Here is a 24,972-nt window from a genome sequence, read left to right on the forward strand (position 1 = left end):
AATAGTAAACATTCGAAAACGGTCCGTAATCGGATGTTCGGCGAAGCTTCCGTTTGATGTCGGAACAGGAGCGTTGTACGGCCTTCATGTCAACTTTGCGAATGCATCTCTTGATTCTACCAATCAACTGTTTGCAATTCGTGGCTCTCCAGTTATTTTTGTACACCAAGGAGCTCAAAACCCCGAAGAAATCTTCGATTGGGCAGATTTGTCGGGTTGTGGTTTTTGGGTACAAATGGGATCGAATGGGTATTCAGGAACGATTGTGTTTTTTTGGCGTAATGCGATGACGCTTTATCCGGCCAAAACACGTATTGTCCATCAGCATGATGTTTTTGTAGAAACGGGATCAAAATTTTCTTCAAACATTCGTTCTGGTACACATATTGATTGATTGCCAAACCAGAGGGCTTGCGTCCATAATTTTGGCTGGTCTTCCACTACCTTGCTTGCGAGCAGTTGTTGGGGATCTTAGGATATGGTAAACAGTCGAAGCCGCAACATTTTTGCTTTTAAAATGTTGTACCGTATACTTTTTGCCGAGATTTCTGTGCAGTTCGTAGAACTGTACAACGCGCTCGCGAAATACTTCTTGTTTCGACGGCATTTTGAGCAAAACTGAGCAAGCATAAACAAAACAGAAAATACTAGCAGAAAGAGGAGAGAGAGAGCTAACACATACACACTCTTATTTCTCTCTGAGCTCGTTTGTTGTTGAGCCAAGAGGCCTCGAAAAAATTCCAAAATTTTAGTTGCCACCCGTTACTTGACTGAGACTTGCATTCCAAATATCAAAGGGTTCTGCCAGCCCCTTATCCAGAAAAATCCGCCTTTTATTAAAGATTGCTGCACAAGAGCATAGCAGGTGTTCAGAGTCTTCCTTTTCTATGCCACAGAATCGACACATATCGTCTTCAAGTTTTCCTATTAATTTCAAGTGATATTTACATGGAAAATGTCCTGTTATCAAACCAATATAGACACTGAGATCTTTCTTTGATAATTCAAGAATTTTGCTAGTAATTGAAATGTTCGGAATTATGAACCTTGTTTCGATTGCCTAGCAATGGAAATGTTGTTCCAATTGGTCTCAACTTTCTTTTGTTTTCCATTTCTTGATCTCCATTTTAAGAGAACAAGCGACATTATTTAGGGGCCAAACTTTCATGTTTATTAATAGGAAAAGACGGGTTAAGATCGCCATCCTAAGAAAAGAAAATTGGTAGCTCAAAATGTTGTTGTGCTACAACAGGCGTGGATTTCGTAATTTAGGCGGATTTGTTGCGGATTTGAACTTTTAGTCGTGAAAGTCGCGGAAACATTAAATGATGTCGCAAAAATCGCTAAGGGACTGATGTGCTATCAAAAAAATTTGCGGAATTCATTTTAAGGGGCGAATTGTTTATGGTATATTTTAGGAATTTTTTGACGATTTTCTTTTTATCGAGTATATTTAAAGAGCAGTGATGCCAACATTCCAGACAATCAAATCAAAATCAAAAAGACTGGCAACTTTGCCAGAACTCAAGCGACACATACAATAGCACTGCGCTCGAGCGAAGGTAGAAGTACTGCATAGAAAAATGAGGAAATACGCAAACCTTTCTTCTGAGGTTGTAATCTTTACTATCGTTCGAAGCATTTACCTTTCCGTGGCAGATGAAGCCATTGTGTCGGTCTCATAGCGGTCGTATGAAAAAATGGAAGAGTTGCCAGTCTTCTTGATATGTTGCCTTCGAAAATATTTAGAACATTTAGCAGAATGATTAAGTTGCTTACACTTTAAACATTTATGTTGGAATTGAATTCTGGAAATGCAGTATTTAATTGAAATTTGCAATTTTGCAATTGAAATCTGCAAAATGCGTGGCGCTGCTGCGATTAAGCTCGCATCACGGCAATGGGACAATCATTTTGTAGGTTTGGTATTATGAAACATAGCTTTATGTCAAAGTTAACCTAACTGATGCTGAGAACTTTTAACGAATCAGTATGTTTCAGAACAAATCTTGCCGTCAATATTAATTATGTATCTCTTGTTTATCTATCAATATTATATGATGGGGTTAGAAGGAAAAGGGTGTTAGTGACTTTGATCGATTCTTCATCGACTTTCTCTTTTGATAGCCACAGCTTGATAAAGGTGGTTCTCATCTAGCATCCAGAATAGCACACGAATCAAGGAATGTATTTGCAGCTGAATTATTAACGAAAAAGAAAGTCGATGAAGGGAGTGATTAAATTCACTTACACCCCGTTTCTTCTAACTCCCTCATATGAAATAGTTGGGGCTTCTTAAGCCTTCGGCATCTTCACGTGTGAATTTATTTAATAAAATTTAAGTAACATTTTAGTGGACTTGTATGCAGAGTATCTACTTATTTTGCTTTTTGCATTAAAAAATATCTTATTATTGGTAAAACAACAACTTGATTTCTACAAACGATTTCATGACATGACAACTGTGTTTAAGAGATCAGTTTTACAATCATAACCATTGAAAGTTGTAGATTAACATCTACTCAACTCTACGATCTCATAAAATATCAAAAGTTCCAAACTCAAAGTCCAAGATCTAGAAATGTTTCAATGTGCCAAAATCGCAGAATTCGCAATCTTAAATTTCAAAGCTTGGCATATCAAATATTTATGCTAGTTTTGGAATTTGAGAACTTCTCATGTTCCCAAATCTTCTTCCTAACCCCCCTCATGTCCGGAATATTTAATTTTAATTAAAACACTCTAAACCTTGAAGATTTCTCTAAATCCAAGATCACATAATTGTCTAAGCATGAAATTAAAAAAAAAATCTGAGGCACAAAATTTAATTTTTTTTTCAAATCTAGATTCTTGATCCTTTTTCTGTGTCCAGGATCTCGAAATTTTTTGAAACAAAATGAAACTCAATTGGTTTATCTTAATTTCCCAGAAAATCGATCTTAACACATTGAATAATATGGAAGCACACCAAAATTAGTTTCAGACCTTCAATTTATTTATTATTTTACCTCGTACCTTTGTCTCGTGCGGATGCTGGACAAGTTATCATTGACACGGCTCGCACAGAACCCTCTAGCGGTTTACGTGTCTACTATCAGAACACCAGGGGGCTCATGACTAAATTGGACGATGTTTATCTGGCTGCGCTTGACGGGGAATATGACGTTTATGTATTCACGGAAACTTGGCTCGATGGGAGGATCAATTCAGTGCAACTGTTTGGTGACTCTTTTACTGTCTACAGATTAGACCGTAATTCATCCAACAGCATTCGTACTCGCGGTGGTGGTGTGCTCATCGCTGTTTCCAACGAATTCGCCTCCTGCGTAATCTCCAACGAACTATTTACTACAATTGAAGCGGTTTGGGTTAAGGTCAACCTCATTTCGCGGGACATCCTCATTGGAGCGGTGTATATTCCCCCTGAACGTCGACATGACTGCACCACAATGCAGCTTCATCTGGATGCTACAGAATTTGCATCGTCCATGGCTGATATAACGGATGTGCTTCTTCTGCTTGGTGATTTTAATCAGCCTGGGCTTAGCTGGTCACCCTCAGGCCAGGGTTATGCGTTTCCAGATCCGATTGCATCTTCAACTACTCCTGCCAGCCGCTTGCTTGTTGACGGCACGGCTTTTCTTGGACTGAGCCAGATAAACCTTGTTCCCAATTTCCAGTCTCGTTTTCTTGACTTGGTTTTTATTAGCGAAAGTGCACTTCTGGACTGTGTCGTCGTTGAAGCGCCTGATGTCATCGTTCCTCTTGACAATGTCCACCCTGCTTTGGATATATCTATCGCGAACGGATCTCAAATTCGTTTTGATGAAACCATGACTGCCTCTCGGCTCAATTTCCGGAAGACCGATTTCCGTTTGCTGAGACGTTCCTTGTCCCGGATCAACTGGAACGTGTTGAATGACCTTGATATCGATACAGCAGCCGCTCGCTATAATAGCCTTTTGCGCGACTGTGTTTGTGCTTCAGTACCGAAGTGCCAACCTCCAAGAAAACCGCCTTGGTCTAACGCTACTCTCCGCAACCTGAAACGAGTGCGATCTAGAGCTCTCCGTGCTCTCACTCATCGACGATGTACCCTTACCAAGCGAAATTTTTCAATTGCCAGCAATGATTATCGCCACTACAACAAGCTTCTTTACAAGAGGTATGTAATTCGTACTCAACATAATCTGCAATGCCACCCCAAGGGATTCTGGTCGTTTGTGAATACTAAGAGGAAGGAAACTGGACTGCCGTCAAAAATGTTTCTCGGCAATGACGTAGCATTGACAACTGAGGACAAATGCAGCCTATTTGCTAGGCACTTCTTAAGCGTCTTCTCGAATGACTCCCCATCGCAAGCAGAAATTGAGCGAGCCGTCCGTGATGTGCCAACCGACGTCGTAAACATGGATGTTTTTTCCGTAGATGTACAAATGGTTCTTTCTGTGATGAGTAAAACCAAATCATCATTTTCACCAGGTCCGAGTGTTATTCCATCTGCAGTCCTAAAAAAATGCTCCGATATCTTAGCTGCTCCGTTGTCCTTGCTCTTCAACCTGTCACTTCGTCAACAGAAATTTCCCGCACTATGGAAACGGTCTACTATGTTCCCTGTTTTCAAGAAAGGAGACAAACGCAATGTGGAAAACTACCGTGGGATTACCTCGCTTGGAGTTGAATCTAAGGTGTTTGAGTCGCTGATAAATGAGAGATTGTTTGCTTCCTGCAAGCATTACATAAGTACATGTCAACATGGTTTCATTCCTGGCTGCTCCGTGGAAACTAATCTCGTCAGCTTTACGTCGTTCTGTATGGAAAATGTATGCAAGAAACTTCAAGTGGATGCCATCTACACTGATCTTAAAGCTGCGTTTGATAGAGTTGTGCACGACGTTCTGCTAGCAAAGCTTGAAAAAATTGGATGTTCTGTTTCCTTCTGCAGCTGGCTTAGATCGTACCTCGTGCAACGTGAAGTTACTGTATGCATTGGAAACTACTCATCGTACTGTTTCTCGAACAGATCAGGAGTTCCACAGGGTAGCACTTTGGGACCAATGCTCTTCTCTTTATTTGTGAACGATGTAACGTTTATTCTACTACGAGGAGGTAAATTGTTTTTTGCCGATGACTTGAAGATTTATCTAGTCGTTCGAGGCTATGCCGACTGTTTAGAACTACAAAACCTTCTTGAAATCTTTAATGATTGGTGTGAACGTAAGTTTATGGTCCTGTGCGTCTCAAAGTGCTGCGTAATTAGTTTCCGTCGAACTAGGACTGCCATTTTGTTTGATTATAACGTTGCTGGAACTGCAGTTCAACGTGTCGATCACGTTAAAGACCTCGGTGTCATGTTGGATGAAAAGCTCACATACACTCGCCACTTCTCAACCACGATCGACAAAGCTAATCGACAGCTTGGATTCATGTTCAAGATATCTAAGGAATTTCGTGATCCTCTGTGTTTTAAAGCCCTTTACTGTTCATTGGTACGCTCACTACTGGAATTCGCGTGTGTTGTCTGGAATCCCTACCAAGCTGTATGGAGTGGACGATTCGAAGCTGTTCAACGCAAATTCGTCAGATACGCACTGCGCTATCTTCCATGGAGTGACCCGCTGAATTTACCACCGTATGCTGACCGCTGTCGTTTACTGGGTTTGGATACTCTTGCTAAGCGACGAAACATATCGCAGGTCGTCTTCGTTGCTAAAGTTTTACTCGCAGAATATGATGTTCCTGAGTTACTGGCCAAAATTAATCTGTATGCTCCTGCCCGAACACTCCGTCCGAGAACCATGCTACATGAAGTAGTACATGCAACCAACTATGCTGCAAACAGTTCCTTTGTCGCCATGATTCATCAATTCAACGAAGCCTCTGACCTATTTGACTTTGACATCAATGCCTCGATGTTTCGTCATCGTTTGCTGTTGGCCAATTTTTAATTTTTAATGAGTGACTACATTTAGATTTAAGTGTTTCATTGAGACTATCAAGTCAGATGGACTATAATAATAATAAATAAATAAATAAAAATCTTTGAATTATTTTTTCAGGGTTAAACATTTACATAACACCAATATGGCAATTGAGTCGTTGGCAGTAATTACGGAAAGCAATAATGTTTTCGACAAAAAATCTAATTTCTCTTTATTATACCGGCAATGAATTTACTTGGTCGAGACATTACCGTTTCAAATCCACTATAAAACAATATTTTTCAATAATGTTCTCGGATGGCATTTTAAATAATATTCACGGGGCAGTCAGACTGACTAGCCCTCCACTGTCAATACTTGTCAATCGACTCATACCAGAGAACAAGAAGAAGAAGAAGAAGAAGAAGAAGACAAGACGTCCGATAGCTCCTTCAATGCTAATTCGACCAGGACTCATCGTTTGGCCAGCATTGCGAAGGCAGCTCCAGCTCCTGTCGGATGGTTCAAAACGGTGGGGTGGTAGACTATCTAGAGCTGCCTCCGTGACATCAACAGAAAACACAAGAAAACTTGTTTATTGGCTTGAACTACTTGTGGAAGGTTCCGGCTGAAGCACGTTATTTTACAGAAGCGGGCTCATGTTTACAATGTTGATGAAATTCTCGCATTTAGCATTTAACGGTCAATTTAAAAGTATCGTAGTTGGTATTACCGCCACCTGTGGCGCGCATGGTCAATTACCTTGCGGTAATGTTTTATCAACGATATTTTACAGTGAGAAATATTCAATGTTTTATGTCTGTTTGTCTGTGGTTGCACCTTAAGAAAAGCTCAAGGTGCATATTCCAAAAGGTGCGATAGATAAAATCCGCAATATTACAAAGTTTCACTGCAGCACCCTAGCGAAATTTCCTGCACGTCAATTGCAATTTCGTGGGAACCACAACTGTTTTTCCCGCACGAGCACTAGAAGCAACGACCAAGGCGACACGTTTTCATCGCCTACTATGCGTTTGAAAAATGAAAAAAAATCACAAACGCTCTTTTCCGCATTTCTTTGTTAGCTCCCGCGCTCGGTGGTGCTATGGTAACGGTGGTGGTGTGCATCTATCGTCCGTCACCCACCGGCGACTGTGCTAACTGGTGGGTTTATAAACAAATGCACAAATAATGCATCGCGTTTCTCGATCGATCGATTAGCGTTCGCCTTGATTCCAAGCTCTGCTGGAATTTAAGACGAATGCACGACATCGATCGATAGGCGATGCGGTTTCCTACAAAGCGGATGACAAATAGTGTGTGTTTGGCCACGGTATTTTTTTTGAGAAATACCACCCTCAAAGCTTTCTTCTTGGATAATAGATTCTAAATAGATGTTTGACATCCCGAAATCGATTCTGATGAAGGCACCGAAGATGAGTCGAGTTGATTAATGAATCTAGATCGGTAAGGAGACACGCAGTGAAAGTGACCTTTCTACATACGTTCTCATTTCTTCTTTCTATTTTCTGTTCACTGCCAAGTGTAATGTGACTCAAGAGGCTCACTTTAGATGGTGATAAATGATTCTGGTGGCGAGTAAACGCCATGCTTAACCGCCGCCAAAGGAAGCAGCTTATTTGTGGTCAGGCTAACCACAAATTATTCTGTTGGCAACTATAACCGAACACAGTGTGGGAGAGCGGCCTGTTTTCAACGATTTTCGGTTTTCGATAAGATTACGGAGAATCTCCAGAGAAAGGCGTTCTTCTGTCAAGCATGGCATGCTGCGCTACATTGAAATCGGTACTCTTCCTTTCATCGCTCGATCGATCGCATCGCAGTATGTCATCGGGGCATGTGTTGCTGAACGATCAAGTGGAATGTTGACGATTTGTTCGATTGTGTCGAACTAATGGGAGATTAATTGATAGTTGAGACACACGGATTGTTTTTTTTTCAGATTTACTGATAAGTGTATGATTAATGGAAGTATCATATGACCAGTCTACGATTAATCAATGTTTATTATCGTTTAAATTTTGTTTTTAACATACATTTGAAAATATTAGAATACATGATGAACTAACATGTAAAAACTTAATCATCACGATGCTGCCATCTGCAGTAAAACGAGCGCTTGAAAAGCGACAAAGCTCAATTCAACATAAGCTTTTTCGCAACTGCTTTATCCGCTCGCATCCCATAGCTGCTGTTCAGAGAAAGCTCTCAGTCATCCCAAGTTCACTGTTGGTTGATACCGTTTTCAACGATTTTGGCTTTACACGTTCTTCCACAGACAATCGGACTTCCATCACCATAGCGACCGAAAAAGCTTTGAAACCTGTTTCCTTGGATGCGGACGCGTGTGTGAGGAGAGAGCTTGGATTCGCCACCAATACACACATATCCTATTTATCCACATTTTATGTTTCGGCTTTTATGCTGCCGAATCGTTCCTTCTTGCTCTCACCATGCGTTTATGTACAACATTTACCAGCGCGGTTGCTATGGTGGTCGTTGCGCACACCAAAAAAAAAGGCTCATTCTCTCTCTCGCTGCCAAGAGGAGGAGCCTAAAGTGATGGATTTTTTTTTCATCTGCTGCAGCATTTTAATGGTTGCGTGAAACCATTCCACATAGAGCGCTCGTAATATATCGGTAGTGCTGCTGACTGGGGTCTCTTGTATGTGGCGGTTTACCGCGAGTTTTTGGTCTTTACCGCAGCTTAGCTCGAACGGTCGAAGAAGCGTGGGGTGGATTTACCACGATATGGTATAAAGTTAAGCTCTTTTGTTATTAATCACGTCCCCGAGTGCGGGTGTGTGAGCAGGACAACCGATATGGTCGATTCGTCATGGAGACTGCAGTACAAGACGTGGGTCCCGCGCTCAAACGGTCATTTGACTTTACCCCTGCAGATGTGATGCCTAAATATTTATTTAATTTTAATCTGTCTAATTTGGGACCTATTAAAGCGAACCTCAAGTAGCTCGTTTTCGGTTGCGGTGGCCGTCTCTCGCCGCCTTCTTTCGTTCGCCTAGATCCGTATCTGTATGCGCGTGTTGCTTTCGTTTTTCGGGGGGGCTACTAGGTATGACTGATGGGGCCAATAGCGAAAAATTGATGCTAATAATAGACAAAACTGTCCGCACCAACAAAACTACAACTCCGATCGGAACAGTCGCGTCGAGCAAAAGGTGTATCGATTTCGGTTCGGCTGCTTCGGGCTTTTTGTTGTAGCCGTGTTTGGAATGTTTTGAGGGGTCGTTGTTATTGTTATCGTTGTTGGACATTTAACCGGACCGGGCTCTGGCAGCTGATGGGTGTCCAAACGTGAATTGGATTAATTTTTATTAATTGTATTTATTTTGCTAAACGGGACCGAACAACAGGTTGCTGACGTTGGTGTTTTTGTATACATTCGTTTTGCAATGTTTAATCGATATTTTATCAGATGCAAGTTTGTCAAAACTAGAGAAACACGTGAAATGGTTAGACGTTTTACGTCATTTGGAAATTTGGATCATGTTTCAATAGTGTAGATAACTTTTTTTTTTCTCGAACGGCCTCGAGGGCTACTGAACCAAAGGGAAAATTATGGTTTAATGGGTCACTGGAAGAATGTAAAGTAGAACGATTGCTAGGTATACATAAGGGACCAAAGTGATTGGAATTCAAAAGCAGGTTAAACCAAACAGGCTCAGTAGGTTGGCGGTTATGTAGCCTAACATTTTTCTACAGGTGGGATTGCAAAACTTAAAAATCAAGTTTCTTCAAGCTTTTTGTTCTAAAGACTGTAACCAGCCTGCATATTTCATTCACAAGACCAAATTTGGCAAACATAGTAAATCACGGAAGGCTTGCCCATGTTTAAAAGATGAAACTAGTTTGCTTTACTTATTACATTTTGGTGTAATCATTTGTAAGAAAATAATGAGCAGCTTTTTTGAAAAAGCAAATATAATATCATCAAATTTTCGCTAAAGCCCGGAGTATACATGTATGAATCTATGTTTTGTAAATAATGCGCCCTAATGACCATTTGGTCTATTAGCCATCCGTCGGTTACATTAAATCACTCGATTCTAAAACCCCATCATGTTGTGAGATGTCGTCCTCTAGGATGGCCCATTTAGCATAAAGACGTTTGGGCTTAATGGACATTTTGCATAATGGATCAAATGTTAATGGTAATAGAATTGCCATTCGAGGTAATTTTCTAAAGCCAATCAGTTATTTCTAATACTATCTCTTTATAATATTTGTGTAGCATAACCTTGATTGCCAATACCTCAAATGTTAACACAACGAGTAGGAATCAGATTGACATATAATTTATCAATTGAGGGTATTAAGCGTGCGATGATTTGGCATATACTTACCTATTCTTTATAAGAATATAAGATGTATAAAACATTTAATGGCCGTTGAAAATGCATAGAAGTCGGTAACGATGGAGATATTACACAATTATACAAAGCGTCCATTTTTTTAAGCAGTCCAATTCCAAAGTCTAGTTGGTAATCATACATTATGCGAAACGTCGCCTCTGTATTAATACAATTTTTGTAATTCAATTCTGTAAAATGCTAAAAATGCACCACGAATACCTTTTTGCTCAACTACAAAGGACTTGTGAGATATATCTACAGGCCTTATGAGTTTCTTATCTAAGCTTAGAGGTCTCATGCCAGAAGTCTATGGATCATATATAGAGATTTCACGAATAAACATGGTTAATCTTCAGGGATATCTTTAAAGGCGTTACAGCCTGACACCTAATGTAAGACTTATGGGTTGTTTGTACAAAACGTGTGCAACTACCCTACCCAAATACTCATATCAACACACAAGTGCCGCAAGCGTAGTGTTATCATGCCTACCGTTCTATTGTAAAGATTGCAAATAAATTCAATAGTTCGCATGCCTCTGCCATGGCAGGATGACCCGATAAACGACCGTGTTTTATTTTCACCATCTATTCACACAACGTAGGGAAGTTCTGCCCGTGCGCGATCATGGGTTCATTTTAAATTTTATCGGTCAACTTCAGAGCTTGATTTACTGGATTTACTCAGTATATTGCCTTTGCGACTTTTGATTCTTTATTTTTTATTTTTTGATCCACTAAGGCACTAGAAGTGATTTGACTATTTGTTTTGTTCAGCCTTTTGAGCGTTCGAGCTTTTTTTCTCTTTTTATTTCATTCGAACTTTTGTTTATAAGACCATTGTCCATTTCAACCTTTTATCCCTTAGATGTTTTGTCCATTAGACCTTTTATCGCTTCGATATATTGTCTATCCAACCGTTTGTCCTACAGCCCATTTCGAATTATTAATATAACACAAAATACTAATCCCTTAAAGGGTGTCCACGATGAAATTGCCACACTATGAAATTGCTCTAACTTTTTAACCGTTGGGTAGAATTTAATGAAAATTTGGGTGGATTTAGTTCATAGTCCATTATTTACATCCTGCAAGTTTTAAAGTCCTGTGATCAAAACTCGCGGAAATGGAGTCGAAAGAACAGCTCGTGCGTGATAAAATCTTGCGCATTTATCACGAGAACAAGGATCTCTCGCATCGTTCCATCGCTAAAACGTTGGGAATCGCGAATTCCACGGTATCGCGAGTGATTAAGCGGTTTGAGGAACGGTTGACCACCGATTGGAAACCCAGAAGTGAAGGAAAAAGTATTCCGTACAACACCAAAAATCACAACCGCGTAGTTGGGGCCTTCAACCGAAATCCGAACGCCTCCGTTAGGGATGTGGCTAAGAAGCTGCACCTAAGCCTAAGTTTTGTCCAGAAGGCCAAAACTAAGGCTGGGCTTCGAACGTTCAAGGTACAAAAGGCCCCTAATCGCGACGAGAAGCAGAACAAGTCCGCCAAAACCCGTGCCAGGAAGTTGTACCTCAACATGCTGACGAAAGTTGAATGCTGCATCATGGACGACGAAACATATGTGAAGGCCGACTTCAAACAGATCCCCGGCAACCTGTTTTTCACGGCCAAGGATAAGTTCAGCGTTCCGGAGCATGTCCGCACTCAGAAGATGTCCAAATTTGCGAAGAAATTCCTGGTTTGGCAAGCCATCTGCACGTGCGGGAAGCGGAGTGCACCTTTCGTGACCCAGGACACGATGAACGGACAGGTGTACATAAAAGAGTGCCTCCAGAAGCGGCTGCTTCCTCTCCTGAAGGCCCACAACGTCCCAACAATCTTCTGGCCGGATTTGGCCTCATGCCACTACTCCAAGGACGTGCTGAAGTGGTATGCGGACAATAAGGTCAATTTCGTGCCGAAAATGTTCAACCCTCCCAACACTCCGGAGCTCCGCCCCATCGAGAAGTACTGGGCGATTATCGGCGATCGGATGAAAACTCGAATTTTGCGAATCAATTTTGTGTGTGGCAATTTCATCGTGGACACCCTTTAGTAAAATCTAATATCGAATGTTAATATGTTCTGCATTTAATCTATTCGTTTGAATTAAAATTTAACAAAAATCGTAGAATATGGTTAGTGAAGCTCAGTGAAGTTTTATAAATATGAAATTAGTGACTTGTGACTTAAATGGGAGGAATAATTATTTGGGAAATATGACTTGAATTAACTGACCATCAGTGCTTACATTTGTTTACAAAAAGCGCTTTGAAGTATATTTTTTTCTTTTTGTATTATAGTTACTTTTCCGAAGAGGAGATTTGAACTAGTGACCTTTAGTGTGAGAGGCATGGATGCTAACCACTACGCCGTGTAAATATTTAACATGGTTCATCATCTCTATTCAATTCAAATCTATAAAAATCAACAGTGATAGTTGATAAGAGCCTTATGTCGCAACGTAAACATTAACTATATTTTGAAAATTTCTCGAGAATTAAAACTCGTCCAACATAACCGTCAGCATCAAAATGGCATTCTTTGACCGTTCAGAACCACTTTTAATGCAACTAGTAGGCAGCATTGGACTGTCCCGTGGGTGTACATAATGCAAATTCCGGGTTTTGGGTGCGTTTAGAATGCTTTTTTGTGGTATAATGGAAGTGCAATAAATGCATTTTAGGCGATGTTTGGATCATCAAAATGGCACTCTTTGACCGTTTAGAACTACTTTTACTGCAGGGTGTCTACTACCTGGAAAAAACCTGGAAACCCTGAAATCTTCAAAGAGTTTTATAGTATCTGGTCATATTACGCCAGAGAACCTTCTCAGGAATGTATTATAATACAACCAACTTTATCTTCCTCGATAGTTACTTTTGCAGTGGATTTATCTTCAGTAACAATATAAATCCTTGGGCTTGAATTGTGTTTTTTAAGGTTGTGAAACAGATAATTTCTACAGATTTAAAACTTCGACTATTTTTTGAAATCTTGGACCTAATGAAATCCAAGTGAAACGTAAGGAAAATTCCAAGGTAGTCCTGAGTAGAATTCCAAAGGAATCCTGAGTAATTATAGAGGAGAATTCTGTGGAGCAAGTTGCTGGTCCTGATACTTGGATACCTTCACTTGGATCCAGCAATCGGCTACAGCCGATTATCTTTTATCCCAAGCCGGTAATCCATGCACTGATGGTGGGTTCCATTCACATCACATCACATCACAGGAGAATTCTGTGGAGCATTCCAAGGCAATTGCAAAGATAATTCAAATAGAACTATGACTAAAACTACAAACTAATTTTGAGGAGACTTTTCTAAAGGATTTGTAAGGAGAATTCCAAGTGAAGAAGGAGAATCCAAAGGGAAAAGAATTCAATTAAAATTCCAAAAGAACAATACTCCTATTTGAAAGAAGTTTTGAGGAAAGTTTCAAGGAAATTTCCAACGAAGTTTTGATGTAAATTTAAAAGGAATACTTGAGAGATTTTCAAGGTTGTTCCTGTAATCATCTTTAGAGACCTCAAAGAAGAGTTTCAAGGAATTCATGGAACCACTCCAAAAGAATTCTGAGCGGAATATAGAGGGAATTCCAAAAATTATTCCGTGGGAATTCAGGAAGAATACTAAGTGAATATTGAGGAGCGATTATTTCAGAAGAATTCTTTGTGGAACTCTTAGATAAAACAGCGAAAATTCTTAAGAATTTTATGAGACTTCAAAATCTCCTAAATAAAGGAAGTCAATCATCAATTATGAGACTTGCAGGGTAAATCAAAGAGCGTTCTATAGAGAATTCATGAGTATTATGGAGCAAATTGTAAAGGAATAAATACCTCAGATGAACTCTGATGAAATTTTAAGTTGATTCTAAGGAAATTCTTGTGACAGGTCTAAAAAAATACTGTATAAAATTCCAAGTTGATTCAAACATAGAAAGTGTATTGAAATCACAGAAGGTAATGAAAATTCTGAGACTTTGATTTTTATTTTATTTAATGTCTCATGCTTAAATTCTCTTGGTTCTGGATTAAGAAAAATCTTCAAGATTAGAAGCGTTTTTTTCAGGACTTATAAAATGTGAGTTCTAAGACCATCATTCCGGACATTGAGAAATTTACAAGATTCTCGAATACAAGAACATCATATCACTATATCCTGGGTTTATGCTTCATGATCTTTAAAGTTTTTCAATCCTAGGATGTCGAAAAGTTGTTCAAGCACTAGACATTATTTTTTTAAGACCATTATTTTGGAAAATCTTTTAAACCCGATAGCTTCCCGAGTAAAGTCTGCAAAAAAAAATTTAAAACTAAATTTGATGCTGTCCTGCCCTCCCCTTGGCTAGTTTTTTTAACCTGGACGTTGATGGGTGGGCCTAATCTTATGCTTCATAGTGGAGCGTTGGAGACGGTTGGTTTAGGTCCGGCATCGTTGGCTCATGCCGTGACAAAATAGTGTCATGAGCATGCGATGAGGATTACTGACCTTCCCCTCTCTGATGAACCATTGCATAAGAGAACCAAAGTTCTAGCCTGAAGTGATAGTATCACACTTGTTACTCCTTTATTTGAAAGCCGCGTTGTAGTACGCTTACGTATAGGCACTGACATTGGGTGTGGTACTGGCCGCAAATCACTCTTATTTTATTTATTTGTACACAGATAGATTTATTTGGGTTTGCAAGGGAATTATACTATTGAAATATTTCAGAAAGTGCCCAACAGTGCTCCTTCTACTTGCGTGACAAGCTTTCGTTGTTGTTTTCATTGAGGTATTACTCAGGGAACAATGTTAAACACCATTTTTGTACATGGTATTGCGACTAATCTTATATGTGCTTCATATGTGACTTCCACTGTGGCGTGCTTCTATTGTGACATACCCATACGTATTTTTGTGGTGCGACATAGTGGAAACGTGTGAGCGTAGTTGAAGCATATACCCTATGTAATTTAAAAATCAGCTAGAAAACTAGTGAAGCATTTTAGTCACTTGAAGGTGTCACCTGGGACGAACTAATATATATTAAATATAGGTCAAAGTCAAAAACAACTTGAAACACGTTGAATTTTAGATTACATTCACAAGTGCAGGTACTTAATAAAGCATGGTAGGTAGATTAGAGATTTCAATTATTTATTAAAGTAGACATATCATAATCATCAAACGAACTTAAATAAGAAAATTTAGACAGCCTAGTAGCATTAAGTGGATTAATAGAAGAGTTAGGATGCGGAGGGTCCGCTTAGGGAGGCAACTAGCCTTTAAGGTTCAATTTACTTTGATGCTGTTTGGAAAATTTCAAAAGCAGTTTTTTCCGACGCATTATTTTAGATTGCAAAAAGCTCGCGTCATTTTGTGTAAAATATCAAAAGGAATCGAATAGTGCGAGCTTTTTGCAATCTGAAATAATGCGTCGGAAAAAACTGCTTTTGAAATTTTTCAAAAAGCATCAAAGTAAATTGAACCTTAAAGCAACTGGAAACTAGCCTTTTCATGTATTGTCTGTTTACACTCAGGTCTTTTATTACACGGGGGATACGTACCGTGTAAAAAAAAAAACCGTGTAAAAAAACCAACGAGATTTTGATTTTTCGCATGCTTAAATGTTTTAAAAAAATCGGATTTTGATGTCATTTGTAATTAAAGCATGATATGGTCCATATAGACATATTTTTAAAATTTCTGTATTTACACCAAAAATTGTGATTTTTTTTTAAGTATGCCATTCGATTACCTATAGCTTGAAACGGATAATGTGATTGGAATCAAGTCGATAGGTTGTATCGTTGTCGAGAAATCGTTAAAAACGTACCGTGTAAATCGTGGAAAACCGTGTAAAAAAACCGTGTAAAAAAAAACCGCGTAAAAAAAACCGTGTAAAAAAAGACTTCAGTGTATTTTGATTATTGCTTTAAAATATCAATTTGGTATATATGTGAAAGGATGAATCAGTGGGAGATGGATTTTCGGTTTCTTTACATTTAGCATCACTATGCCGGTCAATAACCGACCTCTTCAATCCCTTCCTTGTCCCATGGCGTTCAAGTGGTCCGCATAGACTATTCAGCCATTACCCGTCCTTTATCCTCGGCTTTGGATTGACTTGCGCTCCCATTGCCCCACCAAACGCTGCAAAATGAAAATGAAAATGAAAATTTTTCAATCGCGTTAACTGAAATCAAATTAGGGGAAATGGATGTGATGTCGGCCTAAATGCCCCTAATTTGGGCCCATACATAAATTCAGCAATTGACTAAATTTTCAATAGCTATTAAAAATATCCATTAGTACCGAGTTCATCTAGATAAAACGATGGGCCCAATCTTAGATCCATAGGCCAAGATTAGAGCTATTTCCCCTATGATTTCAGTTTTATGTTAATATATCAAAATTTGATTTCAATTTGTTGTAATATTGATGCTAGACTTTGCTCGGGATTGGAACAATATTTTAAATCCAGAATCAGAAAAATTCCCATGACCAGATTTTTGAAAAAAATCCATCTTTAAGATCAAAAAATGTATACCATGTTTCAGAAGCATTTTTTTTTAGGACTGTGAACTTACATTATATATGTATAAAATATCAAAAATTATTGCAGGCCGCACACATTTTTTTTAATTTGTTTGTCTCAGAGTCTCGATTTTTCAAGCATGCAAGATTCTCTATATCCACGATCTTTCCATCTTGGAAAATTTTCCAATTAAGATTGAAATTTTTAAGTATTTTTCTTTCTTCTAACATCAGCAGTTCTTTCGAGTTTAATTGAGTTCGAGATTTATGGTACCAATAACAAAATATGCCATGGTATTCTGTATTCTTCTTTAAAAAGCTACCGAATATATTTGTCACAATGTAGATAGTTTAAGGTAAAGCATAAAATTATGAAAATCTTAAATGAAAGTAAGACGCAACTTGGAACCGCAACATTGTGAAACATTGTGTTTAATATTTTTTCGAACATATGTTGGAATTTAGGCCAAATGACCCAGCCTTATCATATTGTTTGTTTGTTTTAAAATATTGAGTTAGAAAATCGAGTGCAGAGGGAGGAAATGGAGGTTAGAATTGAACCGTACGCTTACTTATTCAATTAATACAGATCTTTCATGTGAAAAGGGATTACAAGCTATTTTGTAAACATATCTTTGTAGGCCATTTTCTCACCAACTGAGGGTCACCCACGCAAACCAACAACATCATCGGGAAAAGACACCCTACCCGGTGAAGTAATGGTTTACGTTGGTGTACTGTGGGTGGCGAGGAAAGGGAACAAGAAGGTTTGTTAACAAAAGGCTTGTATGCCCTTTTCACATGTTTTGTTCTTGATTTATGGGATCCTTAAACCATTTGATTTATTTTAAAGAAGCATGAAAAATACTGATGATGGGTTGTGTTTTTCAAATTTCTCGAAGTAGATGGCTTTAACTGTCACTATTGGTAACTTTATTATTATTTTTAAGTCACTATTTCATCACTATTATCATTATTTTACTCACTAAAGTTGCATACTCAATACCAGTAATAAGTAGAAACGCTTGAGTGACTGTTTTACCCAAAATAGTATATTTTTAACGTTTGAAAAACAATTTTTTTAGCCTTAAAATTTACCGTTGAAGTCCTATAGCAAACCAAAAACTCAGGAAATTTTATTTAGCATAATGAGTACCCGAGCAGAGAATTAAAACATTATTTAACAACCGTGTGGTCGAGTTAGCAGTAATCATAACAAAAATGTAACCCTGTGACTTTTAAAATCACGTAGGAGTGAAACATTTCGCTGAGGTATAGCTGGGAGTCATTGATGAAAAAGATTATGACGATACATTCCATGTTTACTGTTAAAGATGTCGACGAATGAAAACACTTGCGCGAGCGGATTTAGTACGGACGTAATGCAAATTCTGACTTCTTCACTGTTCACGGTGTGCTCAAAGTATTTTCGGAACGTTTGACGGACGAGAGGAAACCGAGAAGTGATAAAAACATTGGACGTGCTGATCCTGTCGTAGACCGAAAGGTGGAGAGGATATTGAAGGAAGACCCGAATCTCTCTGTTCGAACGGTGGCTCGTAAAATAGGAATGTCACCTGGTTTTTTCTAAAAATCAAAACAGCGTTTGGGGCTGAAATCGTTTAAAGTAAAAACAGGTCCAAATCGCAACGACAAACATAATAGAAAAATCACGGGTTCGACGCTTGTACTGCGAATATTTGACGAAGTTTTCATGCATTGTTATGGACGATGAAACGTATGTTCTGGAGGATTTCAAGCAGCTTCCAAGGCTGGCTTTCTATTCTGCTATGGCCAAAAATGCTACAGCTGAGTATTTCAGGACGAAGAAGGCATCCCAAAAAATACATTCTTTGGCAAGCAACTTGCACGAAAGAGTAAATCAATCACAATCAACAAGGAGATCTACTAGAAAGAGTGCCTGCAGAAGCGATTGCTACCTTTCATCAAAAGCCACAAAGAAGACCCTTTGTTCTGGCCCGATTTGACATCATGTCATTATGCTAAAACTGTGATGGAGTGGTACGAAGCAAATGAAGTGATTATTGTACCAAAAACCGCAAATCTGCAAAATTGTCCAGAGCTACGTTCAATCGAGAGATGTTCAAATATCAAACACTTCCAACAAATTTAGACAAAGACGGCTGCCACCACGGTATCTGAGGAGTCTGTACAAACCCTAATTAATGGAGTTGAGCGCAAAGTTCGAAAATTTTATGCAAATACCGAATAACTATGTTTTGACCTCGTGAATGTTTAAATCATATCCCATGAATCTGAAATAAACAGCTACGATTGAAATGTAATGCGACATTTATGTTTTACTTAAGTTTTGATGTGTCCGGATTATTGCAGATACAGACCTTACTAGAATTTACTAGATAGGTTTGCAAGATGTAATTTAAGCCAAGCCTCTCAATCTGGAGATCAAGGAAATAAATAAATAAATAAATCAGAAATTAATCACAATTTTTATTAAAATGCTCACTGAAAATTGTGATCCGCAAACAAATCGCTTCGATTTAAAAACACTTCTACTCAAATAAAGATAATTGTATGTACCTAAAGTGATTTGGATTTTTTGAGGATTTACCTATATAGATCACGAGTGATAATTGTAAGTGGCGGTAACATATCGCCAGCTAATGCTGTTTGTTTAGTACACACACACTTAGAAATACCTAATCTTACACGTGACGGAATCCATATTTGACATAAATGATGAGACGTAAACAAACATGTCATGTAAAATTAAGTGCTCCGAGACTGAAAAGTTCGAAAGTACGTTTTATTGAGCTGAATTTCGCGTCTATTATGACTCAATTTTATGTCAAAAGTAACGCACGTATATATCAGTCTCAGAGCACCTAAACCACAGACAAACAGACGTAACTCTTTGAAAAAGTTTTTCTTGAGAACATAGTATATCAAAACATAGGACCTCAGTAACGACATCTCTCGGGCTTCTCGCGGAAAACAAGCTTGCTCGCTAACTCGCAAACAATATTGCATAAAAGTTCTATAGAATGTATAGGAACGTCAAAGTGATCTGATGCTAGCGCTGCGGCGAGTAGTTCGCGGAACTGATAATATTCAAATCTACCGTTAAATGCGTGAACGAAGATACACAATGAAGAGCTACGTCTGTTTGTCTGTGCCTAAACTATCATCAAATTTTCTAAGTGTGTAATCTTGGACTCAACTAGGATTCATCCCCGAAAGCAGTGCCCTAAACCATCTTGCACGAAAGTAATTTACGTCCATCCACCGTTTGTAAACAACATTCTAAACAATATCCCACGCAATCACAACCTGGTATACCCGTATTCGGCCGAAGTTGTTCGCTTATCAGCTCGCGCCACTATGTCAGTGCGCCTCGGCGAGAAGAGCTATACGAGACCAGTAATGATAACGCAGCTCTTATCAGAGCCAGTCGCAGTTTTAATTGTTTTTGTAAACCTGTCCCGCTGCCCAACCGAGATATCAGCACTACCTTATTTGTTTCAACACCCAACATTCGTTAGTGCCGCGTGAATCAGACACGAACGAAGAAAAGAGATCGACTGCTCCCATCTACATATTCGGCTATCAAAAGTCAAGCTGATAAGCGATTAGGATAATTTGTGATTTAATCAAGTTTCGGTAAACGAGCGGAAGGAACACTTCATCCATTGAGCACGATGAGGCACAATCGACAGGTTCTCTGTGAAGTTTAGAATCCTACGTCATCCATTATTTTTGTTCTCGATTGTGACCTTTTCTGGCGCACTAAATACTAAACTAATTGTGTGTTTGCTTTCGTTTTTTTCAGGAGATGGACCTGATCGAGGTGCTCTGGAAGCAGGATGTAGACCTTGGATTCACCCTGACACCCCCGACAGTGGGCGCCGGAATGGGTGTCGGAACCAAAGGTGGCGCCGATAGTTCAGATGATCTGGAAAAACTCAAAGTGCTGCTGGAAATAAAAAATGATGATGATAAGGTGAGTGAGTGCGCCTCGTAATGGGCCATCTTGTTGTGAAATAGGTATGGGATTGTTTGAAGAGACGATCGTATTAACTGGATTTGTTTGTTTTCCTTTCATTTTCGGCACGACGTGGATTGATTGGTAGAAAAAGGATGACGAGAAGCAACCGGAAGAGAATCCCTGGGCTGGACTGTCCTATACGGTCGATATCGAAACAGGTAGGTGGATTTGTCCTGTACTAGATCTACTTGTTCCACGGGAGTTTGATGCTTCAGAAATCGATTGGGAAAATCGCTAAACTCTAGGAAGCGAATGCCGCAACTTTTGCCATCGTTAATATCCTATTGTTATCGGATATTATTTCTCTCATCAAGTAATCAAAAAGCTTTCTATAGACACCGTCGTCCCTGCCGCGCTGTATACCGCTGCTACGGCACAACATGAACGGAAAACTTTCCCATATATCCTTCGAGTGAGCGATCCAATCAAAACTTCACCGCGTGATACCGATGCCAATTCTTATTGCGCACCATCTATCTTTTAGGAGAATGTAGCCGGGCACCCAGGCCGGCAAGAGGGCTCTTTCTCTTGGCTCTTGCCGCCGACTGCTGGCTGCTCCTCGGGACGGTGATGAATTATGGGGGTAAAAGTTTCTTCACATTTGAAAAATAATCAAATCATGACAAGGTTATTTCACATTTTATAAATGCTTTTGCTCGTACACACATAGCAAGCAGCCAGATTTATATACAAACCGTGGAGTTAAAGCATGTGATATCTTGCCGTCTAAGACATGCAATTAAGGAAGGATAGCTGGCTGACTGCTGGCACCTATCGCGGCAACTCATAGCAGGAAGGGTAGGGGAAGAACAACGCGCCCATTCCGCGGTCAATTCCAGCCTGTGGCGGCGAGTGTGGATCGTTTAAATATGCTATAATTCGAGGGATTGATGGTGATATGTGCGACCACCAGCTAGCCTACCAATGCCGTGGGCTGCCAGTATGTGCCACACCACCCAGGGAGGGATCCCCGATGAGTGCAGTCTGGGCTCAGGAAAAGTGGTGCGAGAAGCTGTTTTGATAGGAATCTTGAGCCAATGACTCGCAGCCGAGTGGAGGGTTTTACTGCTTGATTGCCAATATTGGTTGTAGTTTTGAAGCGGTGGATTTACATTTGAACGTTAGTTACCTACTTGCTTTGCGATGTGTATTAGTTGCTTTACGATGTGTATTAGAACTCAGAGAGTAGTGCTTTTACAATAACTGAATAGATTCTTAGATCTGATTCATAATTTCGTAGCAATAAAAAAATCTTATCGAAAGAACACCAGTCGCTGACGAGTTCCGGAGGACTTTGTAGACGGGTTAAGATGATTTCTAAGATGAAAGTAGTTAAATTCTATAGACTTGAACCGAAACCTTCTGTGGTTGCCCAATAGACTCGCACTACAATTTATAGATTTTAAACTACAATCGTAAAAGCGTTAGCGTATCTGACCTTCTGACATCTGACAAATTTCTGAATAATTCGAAACTACAGTTACTCAGACAAGGTCAGAGATAGCTTGTTTTCTGAGCTTTATCTCGAATTTCTTTGCAATCATCTTCTGGGTTTATGATCCTTGCTCCTTTACCGTAAAATGTACTGCAATTTTTCTAATGTTACTAAATTGAGCTTTCTGAATTAACATTTTAAGTCTCTAGATTCCAACTAAAGTTTTTTACTTGTAATTTCTGATTTCAGGATGCATTGGACATTCCCATTGTGTACCCAGAACTTATTTATATGGTTCTCTAAACTTTACCGTTTAGACTAGCTCATTGAACTACAAACCAATTCCACCAAGGTGGTTATTCTCCAAACAAGTCTGCTCGGTCTCTCTTCGCCGGCCCTTAACTTAGTGTTCTTTGAGCACTTCCACATTTGGTAATTGAGAGCTTCCCAGGTTGTACCATTTTTGCATTAGTATTATTGTGTAGCAAGTACAATCGTACTATATGCCCAGGGAAGTCGCCAAATGTTCCAACCCGGAGATTTCTACACCGGAGTGGGATTCTTGCTTTACCGACTGAGCTAAGCTAGGTATAGAAATTGTAAAAAAAATACACATTTGCTCAATTACTAAAGCTGAACAGAGACATCTGTGTCACTTGAAACTCAAATATGTAAACCATCAACATGTAAAGATCATTTAAGTAAGTAAGTAAATAAAGTTGATGGAGTAGCTCCTCTGGATCTTCATTAATAAGGCTTTCAACTCTGTAATGACCGTAAAAGAGACGTTAGACTTTCTACCGGCATGACGTGGCAAAAGAGACCAATAGGACGTCGCACAGTATGTTTTTAAACAAAAAAAATCATTTCGATCGGTTTTGGTATGTGGTCGCCCCTTTATCCAATACCATTGACGCCAGGGAGGCAGCTCCCACACCTGGACCCTACCTATCGACCCATCAACTCAAGAACCGGGGACCAACTTCCTTAGATAGGAAGGCGTGATCAGAGATGTTATGCCTCAGAACATCCCAGCGGCGCCGACTGGGATTGAACCCAGGCCTGCTGGGGTGAGAAGTAATCACGCTTACCACTACACCACCGGCGCCGCTAGGGGGTCGCCCCCGGACTTATTTGATTTATTTTGATCAGTCGTCGTGAGCCTTTGGGTCTGTCAATGCGAAATCCTGCCCGATTGCTCGCAGATTTCGTTTCCACGTGTTTGACTCACCTTTACTTAAGTTCTCAAATTTCTGATGATATCAGCTTTTGATATCCTGTCGTGAGGCCACTAGACAATGGTAAAATTGATCCAGCATATCCAGCGACTGAATAAAAAATGCTTACCTCCAAATACTATAACCAAGATAGCAGTCAAATTATGGTGGATACGAAAACCTTAGGCCAACCACCCACAGCCTTTGAAATTCACAAATCATTCCAGAAACCCACAGAGAAAGACTAATTTAATGAAACTTTTATAGCAATAGCATGCAACATGGTAAATTTATAGTATTTCAATGTCCTGAATTTGGGATATTTGAGCTTTATGAATACGAAAGATATCATTCTTCTGTGCTCTTCTTCATCTCCCATCGCAAGTTATCATGGTAAGCCAAGACTACAAAGGATACTTAAGCTGCCTGCTGTATTCCGTTTGCTCCCTATGCTACACAGAGTGTGATTTCGACCATCGCTCTTTGTGTGAATTGATTCCTCCCAGAGAAGTTGGAAAGGACTGTGCAAAGCAATTGAATGAGAAAAGCGCATTATCTTTTTGTGTGTTTTGTGCGACACATGCAAAATGTTGCTCGTCAAACGCTCTCAGGATGTAAGTTCCTATGTTGGTGAAATTTAGTGACGCATCATTTCTATTGTTTAAATAATACTAATATTTGAATCCTAATTTTCGACAAAACCTGGTCATCCAAAAGTTAAGCTGTCGAATCTACGTTTGTCAATAAATTGACCCCAAAACAAGATTTGACACGACTGTTTTCAGTGCTTTTAGATCTTGTTCCGGAGCCATTGGGTGACCATTGTCAGTCTGGTTAGTTGGCACAATCTCTGATGAAATGTTCACACAATTCTGAAATGTTTAAATACGTCGCATGTTTTCTGTTATTTTCAAAGAAGGACTACTTCCTCCGAGGTTTCTAGAACCCGTTCCATTGCCGTCAGAGTTTAATTGACCAATGAATAGTTCATAAGTTTCAAAAACGCTTTGATTTGTCACACGATTGGTTTCTGTCGCAGATATTGGTCACTTCCTCCGAGGATTCCGGAACCTGTGCTGGGACCATCGGGTGAACATTGTCACTCTGGCTAATATGGTCTTTTATTAATTGTCCACAACATTCTGAAAATGTTCTGTTGCAATTAGATATTGGCTTTTATATTCCGTGGCTTTCGGAACCTGTTTCACAATGCGTCAATTCCGACATTTGTATATGCCACACCTCTTTCAGTTTGTATCTTCACACCAACTTTGTTTGACTCTATCTCATAGCATGAGCTTCGTAGCAAATTTGGGAATACGTGTATCTCATCACTCTTTAATTGTTGGCAGAATCGTCCCGTGCATTGGAAGGGTCAATAAATAAGATTCATGGTAACGTCGAATGCATGAAATTTTCCTAGAAATTCCTTATGGTTTTGGCTGCATAATGCTCTAG

General features: G+C 39.4%; 1 protein-coding gene across 4 annotated transcripts in view; it reads left to right on the forward strand.

Annotated features, from left to right (window-relative positions):
• Positions 1–24,972, forward strand: part of cnc (cap-n-collar) — a 237,477-nt gene that overhangs the window by 50,218 nt on the left and 162,287 nt on the right. For 2 of the 4 annotated variants that reach the window (XM_065217073.1, XM_065217072.1), the window contains 2 exons: positions 20,647–20,817; positions 20,948–21,020. In XM_065217073.1, the coding sequence (XP_065073145.1) occupies positions 20,647–20,817; positions 20,948–21,020 (244 nt within the window). Of the gene's footprint in view, positions 1–20,330; positions 20,534–20,646; positions 20,818–20,947; positions 21,021–24,972 lie in introns of those variants that run through there. The other 2 variants (XM_065217074.1, XM_065217075.1) reach the window with 2 other exon arrangements.

This window comes from Ochlerotatus camptorhynchus, unplaced genomic scaffold, assembly GCF_037179485.1.
Source record: "Ochlerotatus camptorhynchus isolate MF236.1 unplaced genomic scaffold, CSIRO-AGI_Acam_v1.1 ptg000070l, whole genome shotgun sequence".
In the NCBI taxonomy this organism is placed as follows: Eukaryota; Metazoa; Arthropoda; class Insecta; order Diptera; family Culicidae; genus Ochlerotatus; species Ochlerotatus camptorhynchus.